General features: G+C 33.7%; 1 protein-coding gene across 3 annotated transcripts in view; it reads left to right on the top strand.

Annotated features, from left to right (window-relative positions):
• FSTL5 (follistatin like 5) overlaps positions 1-26,389 on the top strand; it is a gene marked incomplete at both ends in the record, with an annotated part of 620,821 nt that overhangs the window by 478,049 nt on the left and 116,383 nt on the right. For all 3 annotated transcript variants that reach the window (XM_082653501.1, XM_082653500.1, XM_082653499.1), the window contains 2 exons: positions 15,975-16,136; positions 20,470-20,604. In XM_082653501.1, the coding sequence (XP_082509627.1) occupies positions 15,975-16,136; positions 20,470-20,604 (297 nt within the window). The remainder of the gene's footprint in view (positions 1-15,974; positions 16,137-20,469; positions 20,605-26,389) is intronic.

Below are 26,389 nucleotides of genomic sequence, written 5' to 3'. Positions count from 1 at the left end.
CTATTGGCTGGAAAAAAATGTTTTCTGATGGTAACGAACATATGCAAATCAGGTAAGTGTCAAAACCTTTTAGGTACCTAATGTATAGAATAAAATTGCATCAAGCAAAATTTAAGAATCAAAGGATTTCCTGATAAAACTATAACAATAGTGAGAACTTTAAAGTATACTTATAAAATAATTTGACAGATAAACTGAATAAAACCTAAGAAAAAAAGATTTTAATAATTCAGTATGTTAGAAGTATGTATGTTGTATTTAGATTACACACAGATGATGGCTGGATGGCTGTAGCATTAGTGCTGTCCTTTTACCATTTTTTTTACAACATGTATTTGACCACAATAAGATTGGTTTAAAAAAAATCTTACAATAGTAGGTGCTGAAAGTATCTGATAGAATTAAAATACCATTTTAAACATTCTAAAATACATATCAAAGGAATCAGGCTATATATAATGCTTATTTTCATAATGATAACTAATATCATAAAGGACATCCTTTTGACATGATAAATGTTTTTTCTTTAGCATTAAAACAAGGTGAGGCTATAGTTTATCATCCCTCTCCACTACTATTTAAATTGTTTAGGATTTGAAAAACATACATATTACAAAACAGACAAATTTTACTATATATTTGAGATGATGTGATGGTTTACCTCTGAAACCCAAGAGATCAAAATCTAAAAGTATTGTAACTAAAATAAAAATAGGACTCAGCCACATAACTGTGAGTGTATATAAAACACTTAGCAGGAAAAAAAGAAATGAGACCTCCCAGCCCCATGTAATATCAAATGGTGAAAGCTCTACCAGAGATCTCCATCTCAATGCTAAGACCCAACTCCACTCAAAGACCAGCAAGCGACAGTGCTGGACACCCTATGCCAAACAACTAGCAAGACAGGAACACAGCCTCACCCAATAGCAGAGAGGCTGCTTAAAATCATAATAATGTCACAGACACCCCAAAACACACCACTGGATGTGGTCCTGCCCACCAGAAAGACAAGATCCAGCCTCATCCTCCAGAACACAGGCACCACTCCCCTCCACGAGGAAGCCTACACAACCCACTGAACCAACCTTAGCCATTGGGGGCAGACACCAAAAACAACGGGAACTACGAACCTGCAGACTGCAAAAAGGAGACCCCAAACACTGTAAGATAAGCAAAATGAGAAGAAACAGAAACACACAGCAGATGAAGGTTCAAGGTAAAAACCCACCAGACCAAGAAAATGAAGAGGAAATAGGCAGTCTACCTGAAAAAGAGTTCAGAGTAATGATAGTAAAGATGATCCAAAATCTTGGAAATAGAATGGAGAAAATACAAGAAATGTTTAACAAGGACCTAGAAGAACTAAACAGTAAACAAACAATGATGAACAGCACAATAAATGAAATTAAAAATTTTCTAGAAGGAATCAATAGCAGAATAACTGAGGCAGAAGAACGCATAAGTGATTTGGAAGATAAAATAGTGGAAAAAACTACTAAAGAAAGAACAGAATAAAAAAAAATGACAAGAATTGAGGACAGTCTCATAGACGTCTGGGACAACACTAAATGCACCAACATTCAAATTATAGGGATCTCAGAGAAGAAGAGATAAAGAAAGGGACTGAGAAAATATTTGAAGAGATTATAGTAGAACACTTCCCTAATATGGGAAAGGAAATAGTCAATTAAGTCCAGAAAGCACAGAGAGTCCCATACAGGATAAATCCAAGGAGAAACACTCCAAGACACAAATAAATAAAACTATCAAAAATTAAATACAAAAAAATATATTAAAAGCAGAAAGGGAAAAACAACAAATAACATATAAGGGAAACACCATAAGGTTAACAGCAGATCTTACAGCAGAAACGCTGCAAGCCAGAAGGAAGTGGCAGGACGTCCTTAAAGTGATGAAAGGGAAAAACCTACAACCAAGATTACTCTATCCAGCAAGGATCTCATTCAGATTCGATGCAGAAATTAAAACCTTTAGAGACAAGCAAAAGCTAAGAGACTTCAGCACCACCAAACCAGCTCTAAAACAAATGCTAAAGGAACTTCTCGAGGCAGGAAACACAAAGGAAGGAAAAGACCTACAATAACAAACCCCAAACAATTAAGAAAATGGTAATAGGAGCATACATATCAATAATTATGTTAAATGTAAATAGATTAAATGCTCCAACCAAAAGACGTAGACTGGCTGAGTGGATACAAAAACAAGACCTGTATATATGCTGTTTACAAGAGACCCACTTCAGACCTAGGGACACATACTGACTGAAAGTGAGGGTATGGAAAAAGATATTCCATGCAAATGGAAATCAAAAGAAAGCTGGAGTAGCAATTCTCAAATCAGACAAAATAGACTTTAAAATAAAGACTATTAAAAGAGACAAAGAAGGACACTACATAATGATGAAGGGATCAATCCAAGAAGATGATAGAACAATTATAAATATTTATGCACCCAGCATAAGAGTACCTCAATACATAAGGCAAATGCTAACAGCCATAAAAGGGGAAATCGACAGTAACACAATCATAGTAGGGGACTTTAATACCCCACTTTCAACAATGGATAGATCATCCCAATTGAAAATAAATAAGGAAACAAGCTTTAAATGATACATTAAACAAGATGGACTTAATTGATATTTATAGGACATTCCATCCAAAAACAACAGAATATACTTTCTTAAGTGCTCATGGAATATTTTCCAGGATAGATCATATCTTGGGTCACAGATCAAGCCTTGATAAATTTAAAAAAATTGAAATCATATCAAGTATCTTTTCTGACCACAACGCTATGAGACTAGATAGCAATTACAGGAAAAATTCTGTAAAAATTACAAACATATGGAGGCTAAACAATACATTACTTAATAACCAAGAGATCACTGAAGAAATCAAAGAGGAAATCAAAAAATTCCGAGAAACAAATGACAATGAAAACACAACAACCCAAAAATTATGGAATGCAGCAAAAGCAGTTCTAAGAGACAAGTTTACAGCAATACAATCCTACCTTAAGAAACAAGAAACGTCTCAAACAACCTAACCTTACACCTAAAGCAATTAGAGAAACAAGAGCCAAACACCCCAAAAATTAGCAGGAGGAAAGAAATCATAAACATCAGATCAGAAATAAATGAAAAAGAAATGAAGGAAACAATAGGAGAGATCAATAAAACTAATAGCTGCTTCTTTGAGAAGATAAAAAGAAATTGATAAACCATTAGCCAGACTCATCAAGAATAAAAGGGAGAAAACTCAAATCAATAGAATTAGAAATGAAAACGGAGAAGTAACAACTGACACTGCAGAAATACAAAGGATCATGAGAGCCTACTGCAAGCAGTCATATGCCAATAAAATGGACAACCTGGAAGAAATGGACAAATTCTTAGAAAAGCACAACCTTCTGAGACTGAACCAGGAAGAAATAGAAAATATGAACAGACCAATCTCAAGCACTGAAATTGAGACTGTGATTTAAAATCTTCCAACAAACAAAAGCCCAGGACCAGAAGGCTTCACAAGTGAATTCTATCAAACATTTAGAGAAGAGCTAACACCTATCATTCTCAAACTCTTCCAAAAAATAGCAGAGGGAAGGACACTCCCCAACTTATTCTATGAGGCCACAATCACCATTATACCAAAAGCAGAAAAAGATGTCACAAAGAAAGAAAACTACAGGCCAGTATCACTGATGAACACAGATGCAAAACTCCTCAACAAAATACTAGCAAACAGAATCCAACAGCACATTAAAAGAATCTTACACCATGATCAAGTGGAGTTTATCTCAGGAATGCAAGGATTCTTCAATATATGCATATCAATCAATGTGATACACCGTATTAACAAACAGAAGAATAAAAACCATATGCCCATCTCAACAGGTGCAGGAAAAACTTTCCACAAAATTACACAGCCATTTATGATAAAACCCTCCAGAAAGCAGGCCTAGAGGGAACTTATCTCAACATAATAAAGGCCATATATGACAAACCCATAGCCAACATCATTCTCAATAGTGGAAAACTGAAACCATTTCCACTAAGTTCAGGAACAAGACAAGGTTGCCCACTCTCATCACTATTATTCAACATAGTTTTGGAAGTTTTAGCAACAGCAATCAGAGAAGGAAAAGAAATAACAGGAATCTAAATGGGAAAAGAAGTACTAAAGCTGTCAGTATTTACAGATTACATGATACTATACCTAGAGAATCTTAAAGATGCTACCAGAAAACTACTAGAGCTAAACAATGAATTTGGTAAAGTAGCAAGATACAAAATTAATGCACAGAAATCTCTTGCATCCCTATATACTAATGATGAAAAATATGAAAGAGAAATTAAAGAAACACTCCCATTTATCATTTCAGTGAAAAGAGTAAAACACCTAGGAATAAACCCACCTAAGGAGACAAAAAACCTGTATGCGAAAACTATAAGACACCGATGAAAGAAATTAAATATGATACCAACAGAGGGAGAGATACACCATGGGCAGAAGACCTAAATAGACATTTCTCCAAGGAAGATATACATATTGTCAACAGACACATGAAAGGATGCTCACATCACTAATCGTTATAGAAATGCAAAGCAAAACTACAATGAGGTATCACCTCACACCAGTCAAAATGGCAATCATCAAAAAATCTACAGACAATAAATGCTGGAGAGGGTGTGGAGAAAAGGGAACCCTCTTGCACTGTTGGTGAGAATGTAAATTGATACAGCCACCATGGAGAACAATTTGGAGGTTACTTAAAAAAATAACTACCATACAACCCAGCAATCCCACTACTGGGCATATGCCCTGAGAAAACCATAATTCAAAAAGAGACATGTACCACAGTGTTCACTGCAGCACTGTTTACAATAGCCAGGACATGGAAGCAACCTAAGTATCCATTGACAGATGAATGTATAAAGAAGATGTGGCACATATATAAAATGGTATATTACTCAGTCTAAAGAAACGAAATTGAGTTATTTGTACTGAGGTGGATGGACCTAGTGTCTGTCATACTGAGTGAAGTAAGTCAGGAAGAGAAAAACAAATACTGTATGCTAACACATATATATGGAATCTAAAAAAAAAAAAAAAAAAGGGTTCTGAAGAACTTAGAGGCAGGACAGGAATAAAGATGCAGATGTAGAGAATGGACTTGAGGACACGAGGAGGGGGAAGGGTAAGCTGGGACGAAGTGAGAGAGTGGCATGGACTTGTATATACTACCAAAATTAAATTAGATAGCTAGTGGGAAGCAGCCGCATAGCACGGAGATCAACTCGGTGCTTTGTGACCACCTGGGGGGGGCGGATAGGAGGGTGGGAGGGAGACACAAGGGGGAGGAGATATGGGGGTATGAAACATGTATATGTATTAGGTGCTTCACTTTGTTACAAAGCAGAAACTAACGCACTATTGTAAAGCAATTAAACTCCAATAAAGATGTTAAAAAAAATAGCATCTACTTAAGGTAGATTTGTGGAAACTGAACCCTCATATACTGGTTACTTTTGGGAACTGGGATTCCTACAAACATTAGTTTAGTAACCTAGCATCACCTATCCAATTTTAAATTCATGTATTTTTTAATGTAGCAGTTATTTGATTCAGCTAATCTAAAAAATGAAAGCAACAGTATGTAAGTACAAGGATGGTCTTTGTGCACAATTGCATATAATAGTGTAAAACTGTGACTCCAGAATCATCAATATTAAAATTGATGAATAAATTATCATAAAGTCATAATGTGAAATATTAATATAGTAAATATAATGAGCTAATTTACATATATTGTCCTAAAATATGTCTAAGATATCTGATGTGAAAGAAATCCAAAGAAATATTTAGAGAATAAGTTCATATTAGGAAACAAAATTGTGCATACATATTGTATAAGGATAGAAGTAAAACTTAGACTACATTGGAAAGTTAAAACTGTTCATATCAGAAATCTGTGGTGAGGGAACAATATTTTACATGCTTCTCTATATTATGTATTTAAAAAATAAATATGTGGTACATTAGGAAATCAATAATATGGAAGAAATTAAAAAGATAAATTATAGTTAACATGAATGAGTAATTTATATTTTTCAGCATTTTTTAATGACTTTTCTGTATATGTGATCTCTTTTTTTTTGTTTCACTCAAAAATCTTTGGAGGTAATTTTTATTAGTATGCTAATTTGATTGTTGAAGAAACAGACTCAGAAACCTTAGGAAGTTTCCGGGTACACGTGGTACACCTGGCTGTACTTGTTGAACGTGGACCTCCAGCCCTGATTGGTCTGGTTTCATGTGGTCCATGGACTTGGATAAGACAGGGATAGATTTAGACTGTGGCTCTATGAGTAAAATCAGTAGGTTTATACTAGGGGATAAAAAACACAAAACTAGGACACTGTGGGATATTCTGAAAATTATCAAAGGCATTGTCTAAAAGAGCATGATTTTCTTCTGTTTAGAGTTAGCAAATTTATATGTATGCCAAGATTTTGTTTTACACGTATGAAAAATTAAAACAAACATCCTATTCAACTTAACAATGAAAAATGATGAAAATTAAATAATAACTTGTTTTAAAAGAAATAGTCATGTATATTCTCTTTGTTTAATAAGCATCATGATCAGTATGATTCTTAAATAATTTTTAAGGCTACAGTGTTATTTGTAATTTTGTAACTTAAGGATTTCTTTTGACATTTGTCACGGTTAAACCATATATAACATAATGCTTGTTCAAAACAAAGTTTACTGCTGCTTTATTCGAGTGTCTTTTCAAATGAAGTATCTGCACATTTTTAATAAATTAATATTATGTCTTACTTTTACATGACTATCTCCAACTACAGGTAGATTGCATTTACAGTTTCTATCCAGAAGCTCATCCTGCATTTAGGAAATTATATTTATAATCCTCAGTATGTTAGCATATATAAAAATTGTTCTAAGATCAATTAGGTAGTTTCTTAAGAAATTACTTCATGTTGATAAAACTGGAGTTCAACTTATAGTAAAAATATATATACATGGAATTATAGACTAGCCAAGTTTTTATATAAATTAGTTTTCAAAAAAAGCCCTGAACAAAATTATTTAATATTTGTAGTTTTCATCATCTCTATTGAAAAGATTTTCATCCACTGTTGCACTAACAGTGTTATCATGAATCCATTTTTTCATCTGCAAAGGCATTTTTTATTTTAAAGTACCATCACACATTACTTTATTATAATGTTCACTTTTCAAATGAAGAAACAGGAACTGAAAGAGTTGGACTAAGTCTCTCAAAATCACATAGCTGGTTAGTTCCAGGTTGTGATCTAAAATCTGTCTCCTGAGTAATCCTGTTTGATGCAAGCTGCTTTATATTTTAGAGTTTTACCATATTCTTCAAATTCTTTAATTTCTTACACAAATGACAGAAGAAGATAAGGCTAGCTGGAGTAATAGCTGTAAGAAAAATTCTGAAATTTTCCAAATTCCAAAATCATATATATTTTTGCCACACATTTTAATTATATTGAATGACATACATTTTCCTTATCTTTTTAAGCTCTAACTAATGCAATTGTTTCTTACTTCCCAGTCACAAAAAAAATGTTTTTTTGCAGGGTATACATACACTTACTAGTTCTGTGACTAAGGGGGTGCAAATGTGATTGAGGAAAAGCTTAGAAGATACACCTGATCTGTTTAGAATTTTTCTGGATAAATTGTATTTAGATAGGGTTTATATTTGCATCTTTAACATTAAGCAGGTTGGCAAAATGTTGTCTTGCTTTCATTTCCTTTTCTCTAGTTTTGGCAGATATTGCTGATCGACTATAGTTTTCACTCTATTGAACTCATACATGGATTTAGGCTACCTGTAGTTTAGATCTCCAAGAAGTGCAATCAATGGGTATTGACTAGCAAAATTAATATACATTTGCCATTTCTCCGATGAAGCTTCGGTCATTCTATTTGTAAAAGGCAAAGAAAATTATTTCTGGGAAGTGAAGTGTGTGGGTTTAGACACCTAACATTTTCCTTCTGACTTGGGTCTAGCAGTGGGTTGGGAACTTGCCATACATTGTTTCCTTTAATCCATGTAATCCTATAAATGGTTTCAAATTTTTTAAATGGGGAAAGTGAGACTCACAGAAACTGGGTATTTTACTCCTTAGAGCATAAAGTAAGTGTTAGAAATGCATTCAAATTTTCAGGTTGGGTGGGCTTACTATAATATATCCACTGTACAGTCCCTGCCTCAAATAATTAATTTGAGATCTCTGGACAAATTATTTAAATTATGTATATATTAAATCAAATAAAATAAAATCTAAGGAAAAGAAAGCATCCATCATGACAGCATTAAATTAATTTTTTCATTAATTCCTCTTTTATTTTTTTCATAGATTTAGAAACACAGCATCCTATGTATTATTATTTTGAATACTTTAGTTATCTTTTGTGTTTCAGAGAGCATTTTTGAAAACGGTGGCTTTTGAGACTTTGAAATTGGGGATTAAAAGGGCCACTAATTTTAAGGATTAGTATAATAGATCTAAGTTAATTAAACTAGGATGAACTGCTGTCCCTTTCAAAATGGCTTAAACTGTTGTGATTTATTACAATACTGTAGGAAAATAGGAAGATCTAATAATAAAAAAAATCAGAAAAGTTTATGACCATAAGTGTGTTGCTGTTAATTTATATTTTGCCTCTAACATTTGTTGCATCCTCTACACTTTTATGAAGGCTGCAATAATGTGATCAGAGAGTTTTGTAATATTGACAAGAGGCAGTGTGAAAGTCATGAATATAAAAAGATTGCTTTGGGATAAAGTTAAAGAGAAATTGATGGCTTTAATAATGTCAGAGACAAAAGGCAATGGACAAGCTCAGTAGCATTTAAAATATTTATTAAACCCAGTCTGTAATTTTTCATAGGAAAGTTGCTTTAATGACAAAGGAAGTCATAATACAAACAGAATAATCCACATGCCACTGTGAGTCAGCGCTACTTCAGAGACATTTATATTCTTACCCTCAAGCTTTCTTACAACCTTTTCTAACAGTGCAGCTGTGTGAATAATTTGTGGAAGAGTACTGATAGAATCCTTCAAAAGAATACAAGATAATGGCATCAAGAAAAGGAAAAAAATATCCAGCGTTTATTTGTTTACATCCCTGTGACCTGACAATTCACCTTAAATTCACTTTTGTTTTCAGTTAGAATGCAGTTGCTGTATTGGGTCAGTGATCTCTGCCTAACTCTAAAATCAGACTTCAAAATACCTGGGATGTGCGATACTTTCCGATGTGCTATAGTGCAGCAACTTCTAAGGAAAGATCACAGAATGGAAGTTGAAGGATGAAAAAAGGCAGAGTTCAGTATTATAAGATATATATTTTTTCCATTAGATCCTTTCTATCATTAGATTAGAAAGATTTTTAGATTAAAAGGATTCTCTTAGATCTTTCCTAATACTGAGAAAAACACTGATTTATTCTAATTCAATAAAGTTATTATGGACTTTTGAGAAATACATCCATCGACCTTTATTACCCAGTTTTACACCCATTATTATTATTAAATACTTCATGGTTTTGAGCTGATAAATGTTTATAACTGATTCTATGTAGACTCAGAGTTTCCAGGAATATAATTAAACTAGTTCTTTAACTTATTTAAAAAAAATTTTAATTTAATATTTTTTTAGTATCAGAACCCCATTTCCATTTCTATAACTGGTTAAAATATTAGCTTTATGTATGTATTCTTGGAGTAACTAGTCCTTCATATGTAGCATCCAATTATTTATACTTTATGCTCTAATAATTATTAAATAAAATGTTATCTATATTAGTTTAATTTAGTCTCATGGTGATACTGTTATTTTAACTGGGTGATAGAAAGAAATAATTCAGTTTCCTTGAGAAGTTACATCTATTTGAAATGAATTATTAATACCTCTCCAAAAATACTATGAATGCACTGATGATTTATTTGACTTTTACATTTTAAAATACAATTTTTCAAGGATCTCAAATACACCTTATCTATTAATATATGAAGCCTAATTCAGAATTTAGATTTAGATTTCAAGTAGTCACATTCCACTAGACACTTCTCTGTGTCTAGTGGACACATTCCACTAGACACTTCTCCACTTAGTTTGTGATCTACCAGATAAGACAATTTAGGCCTATTATTTCCTATGTTCCATTAGGCTAATTTCCAAACTTGGTCTCAGCATTCATTCAACATGTTAATATGTAAAACTGTACATGTGAGAGATGGAGAGAAAATGACACCTAGAACAACGTGCTACACTCAGAAGTTGCTCAGTTAATATTTGTAAATTATTATCTTAAGACTCAAAATAAACAAGTCAGATTTTGTACTTTTCTTAAATTTTATTCATGAACAAAATTCATATATTTGGATCTTCTTGTATACCTTCCATTTTAAATGTCAAAAACTTATTTGGTTATAGTTATAGAATAAAACTGAACAATATATAATCTCAACCATTTAACATGTTCGTATACATATACATATACTATATTATTAAATATTGATATTATTTGACTTTATCTGATGATATCAAATAAAGCCAACCATTTAAATTGCTGAGATATTTTTGTGAAACATCCAATATCATCAGGAAATTTTCAGTGAGTAGACACCTTTAAATACTACCTTTTGTTTAAAATATGGGGAACTTTAAGGATTTTCATGGTAGTGCATGAAATTGGATTCTCAGTACAGTGTGGGAAACCTTTGGTGGCCCCTAAATTTCGTTTTCCATGCACTGCCCAAATAAAGGAAAGATAAGTTCATAGAGTGCACTTCCTAACTAAAAGCGATTGTAGCAAACGGCTTGAAATGTTCTCTGGGGGAGTACTGACTTTTTAATTCAGCTGCCATCAATCCTCATTTATATTTCATAATATGTATCCCAGGAAAATAAACTACTTTTAAATGTGTAGCTTGTCGCTGAGGTTAAATAGTTGTTATGCCAATCACTTATCCTTCAAGTTTATAGGTGATATTTTTCAGACCATCATTTGATACCAGTGCACTAAATGAGAACCATATTATATGAGAGTATTATTATTTTTCCAAAGTACATATTACCTATTTGAGTATAAAACCTCTACATGACAAAAAAATTATTGTTGACTGTTTCCCTTTCAGTTCATGCACACATATATCAATAAAGTAAAAACAGGAATGCAGGGGGAAATTGAACATCTGATTTGAAAAGTTGTCCATTAGGGAGTATCAGAGACAGTATAGATGACCCATATAATATCTATGTATTCTAACATGAATCATGAAGTGTCTGTTGTTATCATTGAGTTGATTAATGTGCTTCCTCTCAATCTAATTTTCAAATATGTTTAGGTTGTCTCAAGTTTCTGCTATTCCAAAGAATGTTGCAAGAAGCATTGAGCCTTGGTTTTGACAAGATACACTTTCTCGTATTAAATATTTATTGAGAGTACTTATCCATTTTGGCTTTCTATATAAGTCTTTTTAAAAGGCTTATTTCCTAACTCCCTTGTTGTTAAGCCATTAGGGATTCGATCTGAGCTTTGATAGAGTCTCTTTACTGCAGATCATAGAGTAATGTGGGTTTGCTGGGGAGTATATTAAAATATCTCCTTAAAACATTATTTGTTTGAACCTCCAGTAAAATGCTACAAAAACTACTCAGTGTTAGGTATATTAAGAGCCTAAATATATGCTCTATGTCATCAGTAAAGCAGGTACAGAAATACTATGAGAGTTAGTTTTGAAATTTTATTTTCTATTTTTATTTATTTATTTATTTACTTTTTTTTTTTTTTTTGCGGTACGCGGGCCTCTCTCACTGTTGTGGCCTCTCCAGTTGCGGAACACAGGCTCAGCAGCCATGGCTCATGGGCCTAGCCACTCTGCAGCATGTGGGATCTTCCCGGCCCGGGGCACGAACCCATGTCCCCTGCATCGGCAGGTGGACTCTCAACCACTGCGCCACCAGGGAAGCTCAGCATGTGTGTTTTTTAAAGAAAGTTTTTTACCCAATCAAAATATAATTATCAAATCAGTAAGCATAACATTGATAGAATCTCATCTAGTTTACAGTCCATATTGACTTGTTGACAACCTTCCCAATAATAGCTTTATAACTAATTTTTCCTTGTCCAGAATCCATTCTGGATTCCACATTGCATTCGGTTAATATTCCTGTTTAGTATCTTTTAAGCTAGAAACTTCCTTCAGCCTTTCTTTGTCTTTCTTTTTTATCAAGGTAAAATTCACGTAACATTGAACAATTTTAAAGTGTACAGTTCTGTAGTTTATAGGACATTTAAAATGTTATGCAACCATCTCACTATCCCCAAATATTTTCATGAACCCCAGAATACACCTCATAGCCATCAAGCAGTCATTTCACATTTCTCCTTTCCCTCAGCCCCTGAGAACCATGAATCCGCTTTTTATCCTGGTGGATTTACCCATTCTGGATGTTTCATGTAAATGGGCTTATACAATATGTTGCCTTATGTGTCACACTTCTTTCACTTAGGGTAATATCTGAGCATATTATATTGTAGCATATATCAGTACTTCTTTCTTTTTATTGCCAAATAATATTTTATCGTAAGGATAAACCACATTTTATTTTTCTGTTTATCAGTTGATAGTTGTTTTTGTAATGTCCACCTTTTGGTTATCATAAACATTCAGATACATGTTTGTTATGGAAAACCTGTTTCAATTATGTATACAAACCTAGGCTTGGAATTGCTTGATCACATGGTGATTCCATGTGTAACAGTTTGAGGAACCACCAGTGTCTTCCACAGTGGCTACATCATTTTATAGTCCTACCACAGATGTGCAAGAATTCCAATTTCTGCCTTTTGTTTTGTTGATTAATAGCATCCTAGTGGATATGAGTGGTATCACATTGTGATTTTAATTTGCCTTTCCAGTGATGACTAGTGAATTTTGATATCTTTTCATGTGCTTATTGGCTATTTGCATGCCTTCTTTATGGAGACATGTCTATTCAAGTCCTTAGCCCACATTTGAATTGGATTGTATGGGGGATTTTAACCTTTTTTTTTTTCCTGTGTGAAAACATTTAAGTTCTATTCTCCTAGCAAGTTTCAGTTATACCCTACAGTGTTATAAACTATAGTCACCATGTTATTCGTTAAATCCTCAGACCTTATTCATCCTATAACTGACAATTTGTACCTTTTTCCCAACCTCTCCTTATTCCCTTCACCTCCCTGCCCCTTGCAACCACTTTTCTACCCTCTGCTTCTATGAGGTCAACTTTTTTTTTTTTAATTCCGCATATAAGTTATACCATGGAGTATTTTTTTGGTGTTGTCTGGCTGATTTCACTTAGGATAATGCCCTCCAGGTTTATCCATGTTGTTGCAAATGACAAGGTTTCCTTTTTTTTTAAGGCTAAGTAATATTCATATATATATATATATATAAAAAATAGTTTCTTTTCTCTTATCAACTGAAGGAAACTTATGTAGGTTATTTCCATATTTTGGCTACTGTGAATAATGTTACTATAAACATAAGGAAGATGTTCATACATATAGCTATCTCTTTGAGATAATAATTTTGTTTCCTTTGGATATATACCCTGAAGTGGGATCACTGGATCATAAGGTATATATATGTATTTATGTATGTGTGTGTATATATATATATGTGTGTGTATATATATATACGAATATGAATCATATATATAATTCATATTATATGAATATAATTATACATATATGAATTATATAAATAATTCATATTATATCAATATATATAATTCATAGTATATTCATATGTATACTATGAATTATATATATATATAATTTTTTTGCCACAGGAAGTCCTGACAAGTCAAATTTGGAACATACTTATTTTTAATACCCATCAGATTTTCTTTCTTATGGCTAAATTCAGTGGCTGTTACAGACCACAGTCAGCCAGACTGGTTAAGGGCAAACTGAAATGTAGAGAGCATCGGCCCAGGAGTCAGACCTCCCTTGATTTTAACCTCAGCTCTGGACTCTAATAAGCTCTGTGACTTGGGGATGCCATTAACCTCTCTGTGACTCACCTTCAAATCAACATGACTACAAAGCATTCAGCACATTCCATAACATCTGTGAATATATTATAGTTTTCATTCTAAAGGTACTGCTACTGACATATCACCAGAGTAACTGATGCATATTCCAGAAGAGACATAAATCAAATCTCAGTTTTCCTGGTGAGAATATTGAGGCTAAAGTTCAGAAGGAATCCATATTAGTTAAGGCTTACTTAAGCAGAAAGGGGAAATTCATTGACTTGGAAATAGATCTATTTTTAATTTATTGAGGAACCTCCATACTGTTCTCCATAGTGGCTGCACCTGTTTACATTCCTACCAACAGTGTACAAGGGTTCCTTTTTTTCCACATCCTCACCAGCATTTGTTATCTCTAATCTTTTTGATAAGACACATCCTAACAGATATAAAGTGATAACTCATTGTGGTTTTGATTTGCATTTCCCTGATGATCAGTGGCGTGGAGCATCTTGTCAGGAACCTGTTCGCTATTGTATATCTTTGGGAAAATGTCTATTTTGGTCCTTTGTCCATTTTTAAATTCTTTTTCTATTAAGATTGTGACTTTTTGGTACATTTTGGATATTAACTCCTTATCAGATAGTGGTTTACAGATATTTTCTCCCATTCTGTAAGTTGCCTTTTCACTTTTTGTTGGTGTCCTTTGCTGTGCAGAAGGGGGCTATTTGTCTTTTGTTGCTGAGTTGTAAGAGTTCGTTGTACGTTCTGGATACCAGGCTCATATCAGATATCATCTGCAATTTTTTCCTGTTTTGTCAGTTGTATTTACACTATTTCCTGGCATCCTTGTCAAAAATCAATTGACCATAGATGTATGAGTTTATCTCTGTGCTCCTTATTCTAATCCCATAGAAGTATATTTTTATCTTATTGCCAGTACCACATTGTTTTGATTACTATACCTTTGTAATATGATTGGGAATCAGGAGATATGAGAACTCCAGTTTCATTCTTCATTTTCAGGATTGTTTTGGCTCTTTGGAGCCCCTTGTAATTCCATATGACTCTGAGGATTAGCTCTTCGATTTCTGCAAAAAAAATGCAGTTAGGAATTTTGATAGTGATTACATTGTATCTATAAATCAATGTTGCAATATTGTGTGTCATTTTACCAAATCTTATTATCTCACCAATTAATTATTCAGTTCATAAACACATGGTGTCTTTCTGTTGATTTAGGTTTTATTTAAATTCTTTCAACATGTTTTGTAGTGTTCAAAGTAAAAGTCTCTCACCTTCTTGGTGAAATTATTCCTAAATATTTTATTTTTGGATGTATTGTAAGTGGAATTGTTATCTTAATTTCTAAAAGATGCTATAGTAAGGAAAAGTTTTTTCTTCTCTCCCATTTATATATTTGTTCATTTATTTATGTTACTGAATTCATCGAGTCTTGTTTGATTCTTTATACTCCTTTATAATTGATAATTATCTCAATGCTCAAATTATTTCAGATTTGGTGAATGAGAGCCTTTTTAAACTGGTTTTGTAGTTTTTGATATGTTTCTGTCATTCCTTAAGGACTTCTTTAGTTATTGAATCAAGATATCCCAGGCTCAGCTTATATTTTCCCTGGTGCAGTCTCAGAATAGCTTTTATCTAGGGGACACTGGTACGTTTTAGTGGATGCTATTATTTGCAAACTAAGACCTGTAGAAATATCATTCATTAAATTATCATCATTAAAATAATATAATTGTAATTTTCTCGTATTGCAATTTTTCTTTGTTTTGGAAAATCAAATGGCAAATACAGATCACTCATTCACTTTCTTTTCCATTTCTTCTTTTAGTCCCTCCTGTAATCCGGGTGTATCCAGAGAGTCAGGCCAGAGAACCTGGGGTAACTGCAAGTCTCAGGTGCCATGCTGAGGGCATACCAAATCCTCAGCTTGGATGGCTGAAGAATGGAATTGATATTACACCAAAGCTGTCCAAGCAACTCACACTTCAAGGTGCTTTTTACTTGCATTTTTCCTCTTAAATGACAATGTAAAAATTTTATTCTAAAATTTATAACACATTTTACATTATTATGAGAAAGAGCAAATAAGTCTTGGTGGCAAAAGAATATCATGAATATGAAAAAAGATATGGTTGTACCTAAGACATAATATTTGAAATAGAGTCCTTTAATATTTTTAATGTTTTAAATAATAGTCTTGTCATAATGATTAGCTATGTCATTATTTCTGTCATAAGTAAAATATTAAATTTTTTCTTTTAAAATCTTATCCTCTGAATTATAGCAGATATGGGGAACAGAATAATTGGATCTCTTCATTGAATACATTTCTGAAGAGACAATTTTAAATGCTTAAATCATATATTAAAATATATATTACAGAGAGTGTCAAAAATAAGAAATTCTTTAGGAAATGTTTTGCATCATGAAATGAAAAGAGAAAAAATTCAAAATGCTACTAAGTATGTTCCACATTTGTGTAGTTTTACAGTTATGAAGTTCTTACGTTCTAATATATAAAATATTCTATATGTTCTAATAGTCTAATGTGCAGACATTAATCAATTATTTTACAGATAATAATAATCACAAATGAGTGGTATGTGAAAAGCAAACCAGGCAATCTTTCTAATGTCAAATAATCTAAATAATGCAAAAGCAGTTTCATATATGTTGATTATACTAGTAAGCAAAAAAATGTAAAAATCTTATTTCCATTGTCAGGAGTGGCCCAGAGACAGTCATTTTACTGGAGTATCTGTTGCATGGTATTACATTCCTTGTTCCATGCTTTTAAATTAATTCAATTCATACTTTAGAAATGAATATATTTTCATTTTTAAAATTATTTCTGTAAGAATAGACTGCTCTTATTATTCAGCTTAGAGAGTGAATACACTTTATCGGTATACCTCTTAAAATAAATCTTTTAAATCATTTACTTATTTATTTTTGCAAATGAAAAATGACATGTGAAAGTATTTTTGACCTTTCAAAGCTGAATCCTAGCAATCTCTATGTTAATATAAGTAGGTCCAACAAATTTACATGTTTATGTCTATTGATTGCATCATGGTGTCTATAATCTAAGGTGAGGATTGATCTGATAAACTGAAGTTAAATTGAATGAAAGTCTAATTAGCTTCTGATTTTGTCATCTCTTACCTATTTGACAGCAACAAACCATATTATATGAACTTATTTTGTTTTTGTTTTAGAAATATACAGGAAGGCAAATTTGGGGAGTTGGTTACACTCTAGACTCAATATTTGAAAGATTGGGGCATTTGTAAAATAGCTATTATCATTTTTTAAAATAAGAGAAAATAAGTTAATTTTTGAGAGACTATGACAAGTAATAAAATGTAAGTAGGAAGCAGAACCTAAGAGATAAATCTGGGTGCACAGGAGTGTGAAATTCCATGTGGCTTTGTATATGATCACATATTACCAAATTACATAGTTATTTAATTATCCATTTATTCATCAGATGCTTATTTAGCATTGGTATATGAGGTCCAGGTCTAGGCACTAACTGATAACTATGGCAATAGATGGGATGATATGGTTATGAGAAGTAAAATTCAACAAAGCAGAAATATTTTGGCGGGCAAATCAAGATAAATATCCGAAGGGACTAATAATTAGCAAAGAGGCAGGAGAACAAGGTGATTACAGAATGAAAGAAAAGAAAGCCAGAGATGGGAACAAGTTCAACAGTGCTGGGGACATAGAAAGGTCAAGGAAGATCATTAAAATATATTCATGGGTTAGTGATTAGTTTGTCCTTGTGACATTTAGAAAATCAGTCCTCAGTGGGCTTAGAAATGAAAAGGAGGGAGGAAGTATAAAAACCTCTTTCCAAATTTTGAAAGAGTAAAAAATAACAGTAGTAGCTGCTGGTGGGAAGGTTTAGGACTGATGAAGATATTTCTTACTTCTTGGACAATTTGTTGGTTTAAAAGGATATTGGTAAAGAGAAAGATGTATGAGTAATGTAACAGGGGAAGGAGGGACAAATACAAAACAAAAAAGGAGGGGAGGTTGGCCTTGGAAAGAAACAGAAAACTTCCTTTGAGAATTAAATAAAAATGAAGATGTAAATGGAAACAGGAGGTTTGGGGATTAATTTCTTTCTTTTCCAGCTTTTATTGAAATTCAGTTGGCATATAAAATTGTGTAAGCTTAAGGTATACAAGGCAATGATATTTTACACATATGTTGTGAAATGATTTGGGTTTACTTTTTAATCACTTCTATGTATTTCATGATATAAAGAACAAGACAACCTGCTTAGAGTGAGAAGTTATTATTATGCCAGGAAACATCAAACAAAGACCAAAGATCTGAAATAAAAGTGGAGTAGGGTATGAAATGCAACTAACTTTAAAGGTCAAGTAACATCCTGTTACTTGAAAATTGGAGATCGTGAATTTGAAAATTTGTAAATTTGCTTATGTAATAGTCTAGTACTTTAATCAAAAATTTAAGTGCAGGGAATGTTTTCTAGTTCTGAAAGCAGATGTGTCAGGATGATAAATGGACCCGGAAATTGGTAGTTCTGGTCATAGAGTAGAAAACATCTAGATATGCTAGATTATGTAGGAAAGGAGGGAAAGATAGTGGGACACATAGTTTAGAAGAACATATAAGAATATTGAGAAGAGAGAATTTGAAGAGGGAATAAATTGAAGTTTCAAAAAAGTTCTAGAGAATTTACCTTAAGTATGTGGTCTTTGGAGAGGGCCATGTTTCACATAAAACAAGAAGCTGGTCTGGGCTTAAATACATTGTTTTCTTCTCATCTTTTAGAGCAGGGGTCTGCAAATGAAGGACCACAGACCAAATCTGGAAAGCTGCCTATTTTTGTAAATAAAGCAATTGTTTTGCTTGTTTTTAGAACAGCCACATTCATTTAAAAAAATAGTGTCTGTGGCTGCTGTCATGCTGCTATGGCAGAGGTGAGAAGTTGGCACAGAGATTGTGTAGCCCACAAAGCCAACTGGCCTTTTCCAGCGGCCCTGCCAATAAAAACCTGCCAACTGTTTTGGGGAAGTGATTCTCAACAAAAGATGCGGGGAATGGAGGAGTGCAGTGATATCTGTAAATGAAGAAAGAGGTTCCAGTGATTTCAGTGACAAGCCTTCCGCAAACACTCACTGCCTCTCCATATCCTCCTAGGGATGACATTTAAGCGCTTTTCCCCTTGGTTTTCTACCTTCCTCCCCCAAACAGCGGCTCTGATTATTTAGTCTCCTCTCTGTCACAGAGTCGTGCCCCTTTCTACTGCGCATAGTTCATGGTGTCCTTGTGATTGGATAACATGGAACACACCACAAACATGCACACAGAGACATACAGAAAGAAAGAAAAGAAAGTAAAAGAAAAGATGCTAACCTAAACAAATGAGCACTAAAACACTGAACCTTAGGGTCTGATAGAACAGAAGTCCAGCCCTTACCTTTGAGGGGAGTGACTTGCAGAAGATCATTGAGTCTCAGATTCCTCATTTGATAATTAGCTATTATCTGGGACAGTTAAGGAATAATATATGTAAAAGCACCTCCTATATTGCCAACATATAGTAAATGATTAATTATACCCTGGTTTCCACTTTGGGGAATGCAACTCATTCAGAGATTAGCTGCAAATATTATTTTACCAAAATTTAAAAATTGGATTAATCATTCCCTTAACCCTTTGGTTATACACTGACTATATCAATTTACATATTATAATACTGCTTACTTTAGGTATATTTCTTGCAAACGACTGCAAATCTTACCAAAAAAATCATGTGTTTTTTTTCTGTCCCCTATACCTAATAATTCCAGGTATATAATTCAGACTCAAGAATATGCTTGCTAAATGGCATTGTATTATACTTGCATGATGTAGCTCACTTAATTCCTTTATGACATGTCTTTTCACATGTATTCTCCTGTAAATGAACCATATTGGTATTAATTAAAACTGTTGTAAAAGCTGAGGACAACGTGGATTATGAATATTAAAAATAAATATAGAAATGGAATCATAGTTTTCAATATGTAACACTTCTTACGCAAGGTAGGAAATGAATATAAAATATGGTGTGTGTGCATTTGATACAGAGTATTGGGATTTCTGTAACAGAGTGACAGCACAATTTATGAAACACTTGATGCATTTGGAATAATTTGGCATGTCTCCAAAGCATGGAACTATGAAGCGAAACAGTTTAATTAGGATAAGCTAAGAGAACTGTTTGACTGTGTAATCAGAAGTCACTATACCAAAACTGAAATTGTAGTTTACAGGTTGCATTTGCCTTCTGTTTTCAGCAAATGGCAGCGAGGTTCATATTAGCAATGTGCGATATGAAGATACAGGGGCATACACTTGTATCGCGAAAAATGAAGCAGGAGTGGATGAAGACATTTCTTCTCTTTTTGTGGAAGATTCTGCTAGAAAGACCCGTAAGTATTGAATACACACACACACACACACACACACACACACACATCATACTCAACTTTACAAGTAAGTTTTTTCAAAAACAAAGACATCAGAAAACGCTGTGAAAAGAGCAATGCATAAAAAGAAAAAACAAGCAAACAAAAGCAGTTTTCATGTATAGGAAGGCTGGAATTCTTGAAATATTAAAAGGAGATTTAAGGATTAAATACAAGATTGTGAAACTTTCAGTATGACAACTAAAAGGATTTTGTTTCTTTGGCAACTGTACATAAGATATGTTGGGTCCTGTCCTCCCATTTGCTCATATAGGAAATTAAATCCTTTGCAAACTCCTTCTCCCAAATGAGTTGGAATTCAAGGTCCTACAGTATAGCCAAGGAGCATTCTGTAGTTTTAATACATCAATCATTCTTTTTTTGAAGTTGCATTGTAGTCCTGGCCCAGTGGCTGTACATCAGCCCTTCTTTGCAGCAGTCAGAGAAGTAAGCCACCTTGAGACACCTGCTGCCCCGGCACCAACACCACCCCATGGGCTATTCTCCTTTTATAGCTAGAAATCCTTTGTCATTGCTGTACCTGTCTTCTCGTTGTTTCATGAAGTTTTAACAAAAATGTACTGTCCTTTTTAAAAATTAGTACTTAGTGAAAGGGATATGGTGGCCTGGGATGCTAAAGATGGAATTTTGGTTACAGCTGAATTGTTTAGAACTCAAAGTACTGTTGTAGCATTTATCAAGTGAGCTCTCTATAGGCAAACACTCAGACATTTTCTTCCCCTGGTGCACATGTGCCACAGATGGCTGTTTTGGGATTGGGTCTGGATGTACTTGGAATGGCTATTTTCCTTGTCCCAGAGTCTTGCACCTGTCTGTACCGCCTATCAGTCTAAGTTTTTGCAGGGATCCTTATATTTTGAGGACCATTTACATATGCAATTCTCTGAGCCCAGTTTTTGGACGAGGTTAAAACATTGTCCCAGGAATCTTCTTATTCCTCTTTCAGTTGGTGAGTGCATGTAGATATGAGTGGATCCAATGAGGAAGTTGGGTCTTACCCAGGCCCTGACTACTGGTATATCTGTATCTATATTTCATCTGGCTAGGACAACCATCATTATAAGCAAATACTTAAATATAAAATTCTTAAGGTGAAAAAAGAGAAAAGAAAACTGGATTTAATGACTAGATAAGGACCACCATAGTTTCTTTACCCCAATTTGCAATTCATTTCCTGTTAAAAATTAATTTTGGGTGACAAGTAATTGAAAACTTTAGTTTTCCTTGTCCTTTATGATGGTGCTGGTGAGACAGATTTTGCTTTCAACTCTGTATTGTAATTTTTATTTAATATTGGTCATGTAGTTTTCAACATATTTCTCTATTACAGAATTGAAACACCTAGCTATAGCTTCTTTAATCAGTGGATCACTATCTACCAGCATGTATATCTGAGAAACACTTTACTGGAAGATTTCATATAATTTTGTCATATAAATGCGTTAGTTTAATCATAAGCTGTTTATGAAATCATGTTTTCAGTTTATTTTACTTATCACCTTAAACTCTGACAGGTCAAAATAATGCATTTTAAATATTTATTTATTTATTTATGTCTGTGTTGGGTCTTAGTTGCAGTGCGTGGGCTTTCTCTAGTTGCAGCGAGCGGGGGCTACTCTTCGTTGCGGTGCGAGGGCTTCTCCTTGCGGTGGCTTCTCTTGTTGTGGAGCGTGGGCGCTAGGCCCGCAGGCTCAGTAGTTGTGGCTCGCGGGCTCTAGAGCACAGGTTCAGTAGTTGTGGCGCATGGGCTTAGTTGCTCCGTGGCATGTGGGATCTTCCCAGACCAGGGCTTGAACCCGTGTCCCCTGCACTGGCCGGCAGATTCTTAACCACTGAGCCACCAGGGAAGTCCGAAAGGGATTTTGTTAGCAATATGCTGTTAAAATCAGAAATATTAATTTTATAAGACATAGCATTGCAGGCCTTACTACATCTGTAGTTAATAGAACTTTCAAAGCCGTCTTATAATAAACAATACAAATGAAAGATTTGGAGGCTTTTGTTTTCTAACTCTGGAAGTGAAATATGTATAGGTATTAGTTATGCATTCAAATCATGTGACATTTTGAAGGATAAAGAGTGAAAATTAACAGATTTTAGTTTTGTAATTAATTAATGAATTTCGAAAAGGTACTTAACATAAGGCCTACCCTCTTAACACAAGGATACCGGCTTAACCCTCTTAAAGTTTTAAGTGTACAATATTGTATTGTTAACTACAGGACTAAGTTGCACAGCAGAGCTCTAAAATTTGTTTATCTTATATAACTACAACTTTATAACCATTGAACAACTCTTCATGTCTCCCTTCTCCCCTTCCCCTGACAATCACCTTGTATTTTCTACTTTTATGATTTTGACTCTTTTAGATACCTCATATAAGTATAATTACACAATATTTCTCCTTCTCTGACTCGCTTGTTTCAATGAGCATAACATCTTCCAGGTTCATCCATGTTGTTCCTTCTTTGTAAGACTGAATAATATTATATTGTATGAATATACAAAATTTTCTTTTTCCATTGATTTGTTAATAGATATTTGGGTTGTGTCCATATCTTGGCTGTTGTGAGTAATGCTACAATTAACATGTGAGTGCAGCTATCTCTTTGATCCTGGTTCCAATTCTTTTGGAAATACACCCACAAATGGGATTGCTATATTATATGGTAGTTCTATTTTTAGCCTCCATAATGATTTCCATAGTGGCTACACCATTTTACATGCCCACAGACAATGTGCAAAAGTTCCAGTTTCTCCATATCCTTGCCAACACTTTTATCTTTTGTTATTTTGATAATAGCTCTTCTAACCGGTATGAAGATAATATCTCATTGTGGTTTTGATTTGTATCCCTGATGATTAGTGATACAGAAAAAATTTTCATATGTCCATTGGCCATTTGTATGGCTTTGGGGAAATGTCTGTTCAACTCCTTTGCCATTTTTAAGTTGGGTTATTTTTTGCTATTGAGTTATTGGAGTTGCTTTCTTTTTGAAAATTAAATGCTTATCAGATATAAAGGATGAACATATTTTCTCCCATTCCATAGGTAGTTTATTTTCACTCTGCTGATTGTTTCTTTTGCTGTGCAGAAGCTTTTAAATTTGATACATTCTAACGGCTATTTTTGCTTTTGCTACTTGTGCTTTTGAGAAAATTATAGGTCAGTATCCCTGATGAACATAGGTACAAAATTTCTCAACAAGATATTAATGAACTGAATCCAGTGGCACATTAAAAAGAACATACACCGTGATCAAATGGGATTTATCCCTGGGATTCAGGGATGGTTCAACATAAGGAGATCAGTACATGTGACTTGCACATTGACAGACTATAGGATAAAAATCACCTGACCATCCAGTAGATGCAAATAAAACATTTGAAACACCTTTTCATGATAAAAATACTTTGACAACACCCCTTTACAATAAAAATTCTCAACAACCTAGGTGTGGAAAGAATTTACGCCAACATAATTAAGGCCATATACTTTTAAGCCCACAGCTAACACCATACTCAATGGTTAAAAGCTGAAAAAAACTTTCCGCCTAAGATCAGGAACAAGACAAGGATACACACTCATACTTCTATTTGACATAATATTGGAAGTCCTAGCCGTAACAATTAGGCAAGCGTAAGAAATAAAAGGCATCCAAATCCAAAGAAGCAAAATTGTCTCTGCAGATGACATGATCTCATATAGAGAGAACCCTAAAGATGCCACAAAAAAAACCTGTTAGAACTAATACACATATTCAGCAAAATTTCAGGGTACAAAATCAACATATGAAAATCAGTTGTGTTTCTATACATTAACAATGTATATCTGAGAGGCAGTTAAGAAAGAAATTCCACTTACAAATGCATCAAAAAGAATAAAATACCTAGGAATAAATTTGACCAAAGAGGTGAAAGACGTGTACACTGAAAACTATAAGGAATTGATTAAAGAAATTGAACAAAACACAAATAAATGGAGAGATATTCTGTGCTCATAGATTGGAAGAATGAATACTCTTAAAATGTCAATACTAACCAAAGGGGTCTCTGATTCAATTCTATTTCCATCAAAATCTCAGTGGCATTTTACAGAAATAGAAACAATTCCTAAAATTCATATGAAACAAGAAAAGGTCCAGAATAACTGCAAAAATCTTGGAAAAGAAGAGCAAAGCTGGAGGAATCACACTTCCTGATTTCAAAATATATTAAAAAACTATAGTCATTAAAACAGTATGATATTGGCATAAAGACAGGCATGTAGACTAATGGGACAGAAAAGAGAGCTCAGAAATAAATCCACACATATGCAGTCAACTAATCTGTGACAGGGGCTCCAGAATACATGTTTGCCAAAGGATAGTCTTTTCAAAAAATGGTGCCGGGAAACTGAGTGTCCACACATAGAAGAATGAAACTGAACATCCCATCTTTTACCATATACAAGAATCAACTCGAAATAGTTAAAGACTTAGGTATAAACCTGAAAATGTAAACCTCTTATAAGAAAACATAAGGGAAAACTTCATGACATTGCTTTTGGCAAAAAAAAAAAAACAAAAAAAACAAATGGATTTTAGTTGTAACCCAGAAGTCTCAAGCATCACTAATTCATGTTTATATTCTATTATTTTGTAGGCATGCAAATACAGTTTCTTTGCAATAACAAATTTAACTCTCATTTAAATAAACAACTTTAACCTTTTTTTTTTTTTTGGCACGTCGTGCAGCTTGGGGGATCTTAGTTCCCCACACAGGGATCGAACCTGGGCCCCTGCAGTGAAAGCGCCGAGTCCTAACCACTGGACTGCCAGGGAATTCCCTAAACTAATTTAATTTTTGTTAAATTTGTTTTCCACAAATTTGCGACACCATTATTAAGAACATATATATATATAGTTGTTAATGTGAAAATAGCCATTTTTAGAAACTAACACACATAATTAAAACCAGAATAAAGCTAAATAAGTAAACTAATTGAGTAGAATATTAGTAGTGATAAAAGAGAATGAACTGAAAATGTGAGACTGTCTAGTTGAAGGCAGTTTCCTTGGGATGTTTCCTAGTACTCAATAAATTGTCAGAATTCTGTATAACAATACCAAAATCAGGTGGCGAGCACATCAGGGAAAACTATAGCCTTTTCTAAGTCCTAACGTAAGAATTGCGCTGGTTTCTCTTCTAGTAATTCCGTGGAAAAAAGACTAATAATATTAATTATGCAAGTCACATTTGTATGTTGACAGATATTCTCAAAAAACCAGAGAAAACAGTCACGGACCCATCAATGATGACTTCACTCTTCTTATTTACACACATTAAAAATTACTGACTTATCCAAAATAATTTCAGAGGTCTTTTGTCCTTTTAGTTGTGTTAGGATACCACATACAGTTGACCCTTGAACAATGCAGTGTTTACGAGTGCCAACCGCCCTTGCAGTCAATAATCTGAGTAGAACTTTACAGTCTGTCCTATGTGTCTGTGGTTCCAGATCCACGGATTAAACCAACGGCGGGTCGTGTAGTATTGTAGTATGTATTTACTGAAAACAATCCCTGTATAAGTGGACCCGCACAATTCAAACGCATGTTGTTCAAGTGTCAACTGTATATTTAAAAAGCAGATTGGTCTAATAGAAGAGCATGAACTTTGGAGTAAGACATGAGTTAGAATAATTCCTCCACCGCATAATAGTCCTGTGATTTGGAGCTACTAGTTA

This window comes from Grampus griseus (genome assembly GCF_964374135.1).
Source record: "Grampus griseus genome assembly, chromosome: 4".
Lineage (NCBI taxonomy): Eukaryota > Metazoa > Chordata > Mammalia > Artiodactyla > Delphinidae > Grampus > Grampus griseus.
The sequence above is the reverse complement of the archived record's forward strand: the minus strand, read 5'-3'. Positions and strand labels throughout refer to the sequence as shown.